The sequence below is a fragment of the Pseudorca crassidens genome, chromosome 3 (genome assembly GCF_039906515.1).
Source record: "Pseudorca crassidens isolate mPseCra1 chromosome 3, mPseCra1.hap1, whole genome shotgun sequence".
Classification (NCBI taxonomy): domain Eukaryota; kingdom Metazoa; phylum Chordata; class Mammalia; order Artiodactyla; family Delphinidae; genus Pseudorca; species Pseudorca crassidens.
The window spans coordinates 51,523,098-51,529,097 of NC_090298.1; the positions used below are offsets into that span (position 1 = coordinate 51,523,098).

General features: G+C 41.1%; 1 protein-coding gene across 1 annotated transcript in view; it reads left to right on the forward strand.

Annotated features, from left to right (window-relative positions):
* Positions 1 to 2,699, forward strand: part of RGS7BP (regulator of G protein signaling 7 binding protein) — a 166,488-nt gene extending 163,789 nt beyond the window's left edge. Inside the window, exon 6 of the mRNA XM_067730802.1 lies at positions 2,565 to 2,699. Coding sequence (XP_067586903.1) covers positions 2,565 to 2,608 — 44 coding nt within the window. The 3' untranslated portion in view covers positions 2,609 to 2,699. The remainder of the gene's footprint in view (positions 1 to 2,564) is intronic.
* The last annotated feature ends 3,301 nt before the right edge of the window (positions 2,700 to 6,000 follow it).

The following is a 6,000-nucleotide window of genomic DNA, read 5'->3' on the forward strand; positions in this document are numbered from 1 at the left end:
AAAAATAATTTTTAATTAACCTCTACAATGAGTGTCTCCATACTGTTCAAAATGTCTTTTTCAGATAAGGAGTATAATTGCTTGATATACATCAGTGCTCCCAGAGATATTTAGAGGCAACATGTTGTTTACCAAATCCCTCTCATGTTTTTTCCTCAGTGTTCAGGGATAGAGCATAATCATATAACTGTCTAAACAGCTATCCTGCTGAGTTAATAATAGTCAGCATACTTATTTCATTTTAGAATGCAATTATGTCAATTACAAACTAAACCAAATTAAAAAGTTTTTGACAGAGATGAAATATGATATCTGAAATTTTAGAAAACTGAACATTTTCCAAGTTTTAAACACAACAGGTTGAAATCACTGATTTTATATATACTTTTTTTTTTTAACATCTTTATTGGAGTATAATTGCTTTACAATGGTATGTTAGTTTCAGCTTCACAACAAAATAAATCAGTTATATATATACATATATTCCCATATCTCTTCCCGCTTGCGTCTCCCTCCCTCCCACCCTCCCTATCCCACCCCTCCAGGCGGTCACAAAGCACCGAGCTGATCTCCCTGTGCTATGCAGCTGCTTCCCACTAGCTATCTACCTTACGTTTGGTAGTGTATATATGTCCATGCCTCTTTATTGCTTTGTCACCGTTTACCCTTCCCCCTCCCCATAGCCTCAAGTCCATTCTCTAGTAAGTCTGTGTCTTTATTCCTGTTTCACCCCTAGGTTTTTCATGACATTTTTTTTTCTTAAATTCCATATATATGTGTTAGCATACGGTATTTGTCTCTCTCTTTCTGACTTACTTCACTCTGTATGACAGACTCTAGGTCTATCCACCTCATTACAAATAGCTCAATTTCGTCTCTTTTTATGGCTGAGTAATATTCCATTGTATATATGTGCCACATCTTCTTTTGTACTCAAAACTTTACTGAGAGTCCTAAGAATTTTTCCAAAATCATACAGCCAGTCTTGAGGACCGAATGCTCTTGAAACAGCATTCTCCAATGTGATTACCTATGGGGACTGGGCTTCAGTCAGTCTCAGTGGGATTTGGAAAGAGAATACATACTGACAAAAGTAGACACTGGGATGTTTGCTCTTTCCCTCCCTGCTGTCCCCACTTGTATCAAGCAACTTTTGCTGCAGCAATAGTGTATCCCTGAACTCCCGAGGTTTACCACGACAAATATGTATTTTTCATCTTCAGGTCTGCAGGTTGACTGACTCAGCTGGCTTATGCCTGGCTCTAGTTGAGGTCTGTGTCCCGTATCTCCCATCCTGTGGTTTTCCTTCTGGCAGGCGGGAGTATAAGAGGGTGAGTGGGAACACACAATGACTCTTAAAGCTTCTGCTCTGAACGGGCACAGTGTTTCTTCCCCCCATGTCCCATTGGCCAGAGCAAGTCTCATGACCAAGCCTAAAGTTAGGGAGGTGGCAACTCCTATTTCTCCTACATTGAAGCATGACAAGGGTGTGGAAGGGAGGACAAGTTGTGAAAAACAGTATGATCCACCAATCCATTTCTCTAAAAGGTAACATCCCATCTCCCCAGGGCAGAGGCTCTGGCAGAAATGTTTATCATGGAACATAATTATCACAATCATGATATGGTAGAGTCTTAACCTACCATTTGAAAACATGAATAGTAAAGCTGACCAACTTTACCATATGAGATAGGCAGCCTCCAAAATGTCCCCCAGTGATCTCTACCCCCAGGTATTTATACCCTGTGTAATTCCCTCTCCTCGAGTGTGGACTGGACCTGATAACTCTGTCTAGGAAAAATACTTATGTGTTTTTCTCTGCTCACACACCCACAATACTTCTGACACCAGATGTGTGGGTTCTCCACACATCAAACAATTCTCTGCTGGGTGTCCTACAATTCAATTAAATTCTGACACTATCTAACTGGAGTTAGCACAGATCCACAAGTTAAGAGCTCAGATGCCCCCGCTTCCGATGCCAATCACAAGTCCCAGGTTGTCACCTGCACTCTGAACAATCATCTATAAATTGGGGTTCCCCCAACCTCTCCTTGGGTTCAATAATTTTCTAGAATGGCTCACAGAACCCCAGGAAACACTTAGATTTACTGGTTTATTATAAAGTATATAACAAAGGATATAGATGAACCGCCAAATGAAAGGTGCACAGCAAGTGTGAGATCTAGAAGGGTCCCAAGTATAGGAGCTTCTGTTCCCATGGAGTTTAGAGTCCACCACCTTCCCAGCACATGGATGCTTTCACAAGCCGGAAACTCTCCAAAACCTGTAGGTTAGGGATTTTCATGGAGGCTTCATTACATAGGCATGACTGATTATTAACTCAATCTCCAGCCCCTCCTCCCTCCCCAGAAGATGGAGGGTGGGGCTGAAAGTTCCAAGCTTCTAATCACAGTTTGACCTTTCTGGTGCCAGTCTCCATCCTGAAGCTATCCAGTTAGCCCACCAAGAGTCACCTCATTAGAACAAAAGACATTCCTATCACCCAGGGAATTCCAAGGACAGAGACCCAATATTTTTTTTTCTCTTACTTTCTCTCTCAGTTCTCATTCTGGGGAAAGCAAGTTGCCATGTTGTGAGAGGCTGATGTGGAAGAAACTGTGTCCATGCACCAGCCAGTGAAACCTGCCAACAGTCATGTGCCCAGGAGAACCTAGAGATGACTGTAGCCCTGACCATGACTTTGACTGAAGCCTTTCAGGAGACTCCGAAGCAGAGTCACCCAGCTAAGCTGCCCTCAGATGATGACCCATTGTCTGATAATAAATGTTTGTTGTCTTAAGCTGCTGAGTTTGGGGATAATTTGTTATGCAGTAACAAATACCGAATACATCATATGAAAATATGAATAATTAAATTGGCTAGCCTTGTTGGTAATTTTTGGACTTACTAAGATAAATGCTATTATTTAAAAGCGATACTTGAATCTAAGGAAAAAAAAAAACCCAAACATCTAAGTCAATGTACCTAAGTTAAATTACTAAGAATGACATTATTTTACCCCATAGTTGGACATACCTGGAGTAAATCTTGTTTTGTATTAATGTAATGAGGTAAAAGTAGCTACTTCATAAGGGATACGACAATGATGGTAACTACAGGTGATTGTGATGCCACTTTAGCGTTAAGAAAATTGCATACATTCCTAACCGTTTAGCTAGAAGGTATCACATATGAACTTTCGTTTAAATTTTATTTCTGTTTATGGAAAGCTCACTAAATTCTCCTGAAATTCAGTACACAAGGGCTCCAAATCTTGAGGAGTAATTTTTCAGTTTGCCAACTTGTAGATATTACTATTCAGCTGAATTTGTTTTAGGATTGCAGATATCACTGGTCCAACAATCAAACTCTTCATTAGAAGTTGTTAGGGGCTTTTAGAAGTCACAGGGCATTTCTGTCTTGGAAAACATTGTTACAAGGCCAAATCTACACAATACCAATTGCCCTGGGTACTAACAATGTTACTAGAATAATATTCCATGAAGTTCGTCTTTTTCGCCCCAGCAAAACATGGCAGTACAGTTGACTTGTTTTTAAAAAAAGGGGGGCATACATAGTTTCAGATAAAAGTGCTTTCAAGGGTAGATACTTCCAAATATATGGGAACAGGCTACGCAAGAGATCCTGTGGATGTTGCTCCAGTCAATACGAACTCATACTAGAAACTACAGCTTTAAAGACCAGTTCAAGCATTGGCCCTAAAACAAGATCAGACTCAAAGTAAAGGAGAACCATGGAAAAAAGAATGTGCCAATTGGGTCAAAGACCAGATTTTCTATGGATCTCTGTGTTTCTTCAGGCCCAGTCATTTGCATAACAAGGAGACTAATCCCTCTTCATGTTCATTATTCATTCCTTTATTTCTCCCCTTTCTATCTTGGGTTGCAGGCTGTGACTGTCACTTTGTTAGTGTTTGGTAAAGGCTTGTTGAATGAATAAATGAAAGAATGAATGAAGGAGCTGAAGTTCAGACCGGCAGTATAAATTGATGTGACATACCAGGTAGCAATCATTTTTTCTTCTTAGAAACATACTCTTCAGGTTCCCTGAATCATGTAGACGACAAAAGTGGAACTATTAATATGAGACTTTTTTTCCAAATAACACAACATTTTACTATGTACCTGAGGTCTTAGTGTGTTCACTGCTGTTCTAAAGATCATGCGTACAGTATGAAGTTTAATTAAACTCCTCTGATAACTCTCTCCCTGGTTCCTGCTACTCTCATTTCTTTACCTATTGACAATTTCTTGTTGGAATTGCCTTGGATGAAAGTCATTCTTTTAAGAAAGCTAATTTTCTTTAAAAAAACAAAAAAAGTTAATGTCCTCAGCAATCAAAAGACCAGTAAAAGCAATGGAGGATGTGATTCCTGAATAAAGTCTGTAAGTTAAATATGCAGCAATAGACCCTTAAATTGTATATATCATTGCTATCATCAACTAGCTTCCATGAAAGCAGAAAAAGAAAGAAAGAAAGAAAGAGAGAGAGAGAGAGAGGGAGGGAGGGAAGGAAGGAGGGAGGAAGGAAGGAAGAAAGAAAGAAAAAGAAAGAAAGTCTGCCATCTTAGGTCGTTTGTGTGGTACTTTATTACCTGGTCTCCTTTACAAAGTTATTCTCCACTTCCTGCGCATACCAATATCTGCCAGGGAAAATAGAGTTCCCTTTGCCTGGAATTCTTTCCCCATTTACCTTTCAGATTCCTCCTACTTTTTCTAGGTCCACCTTATGGGCTATCTTCTCTTGGACACTCACTCATCCATGTGCCACCACCCAGGAAGAGCTAGAAAATGTGACCCCCGACTCCCGACTGTGTACACTTCTCTCTTACAGCTTTGCTTGTGTTTGCTGACATGGCTTTCTCCTCACAAGACTGAGGGCTTCTTAAGGACAAAAGCTTTATCTTATTTGATTTTGTATCTTCAGTCCCAGGTGCAGTGCTCAGCATAAGGATGTTAAACAAATGATCTAGTAACTTTCTCAGTATTGTTAGGAGTTCAAAATCTTCCACCAAGGGCTTCCCTGGTGACGCAGTGGTTAAGAATCCACCTACCAATGCAGGGTACACAGGTTTGAGCCCTGGTCCAGGAAGATTCCACATGCTGCAGAGCGACTAAGCCCGTGCACCACAACTACTGAGCCCGCATGCCTAGAGCCCGCGTGTCGCAACGAAGCATAGCCCCCGCTCGCCACAACTAGAGAAAGCCCACGCACAGCAATGAAGATCCAATGCAGCCAAAAATAAATTAATTAAATAAATTTAAAAAAAGAATCTTCCACCAAATATTCTCATTGAGAGAGAATCCTTATTATATCAATAGCTAAATGGGGGCAAAGTGGCTGGGTAAGTCCTTCTTAACTCACCATATCATTCTGAGAAAAGCTGAAGCAAGGTACATGGCCTAAAAGAGGCTTCTCGCTCCTTCTCTCACAATTCTGTCATCTTTGCTCTTTTATCCTTCCTCTCCTCACAAAACGAAAGTCAAGATATTGCCACAACAGTGAGAAGAAAAGTCACTTCAAGGCACTCCCCGCCATGCCCCACAGGCTGCCTCACCTGTGGCTGGGGCATGAGGATACAGCTGGGATGCAGGGGGGAGAAGAGAGCGCAGAAAGAACACCCAGGCTTCATCCCAACATCTCACTGGGGAAAAGGCCTTGGTCCTCTTTACTGCCAATGGCATGGATCCAGAAAATAGAACACAAAGAAGATGTGTCACCCCTAACACCAACCATGGACATAAAGTGACTTTAACCACCAATACAAAATGGCCCCAGTAAATGTCAGAGCTGATCAATCAGGTTATCAACTTTCTCCCACAGGCAGGAGCCCTTAAGGGGAGCAAGGAGTTAAAAAAGAGGCCTGCAAATATTGATTCCAAAATTCCCCACTTGTGTACGTTCTCGAGAAAGCACAGAGGTAGAGTGAGTTAGTGGTACAGGTAAACTGTTGGAGGAGGCACAGTGTAACACCTT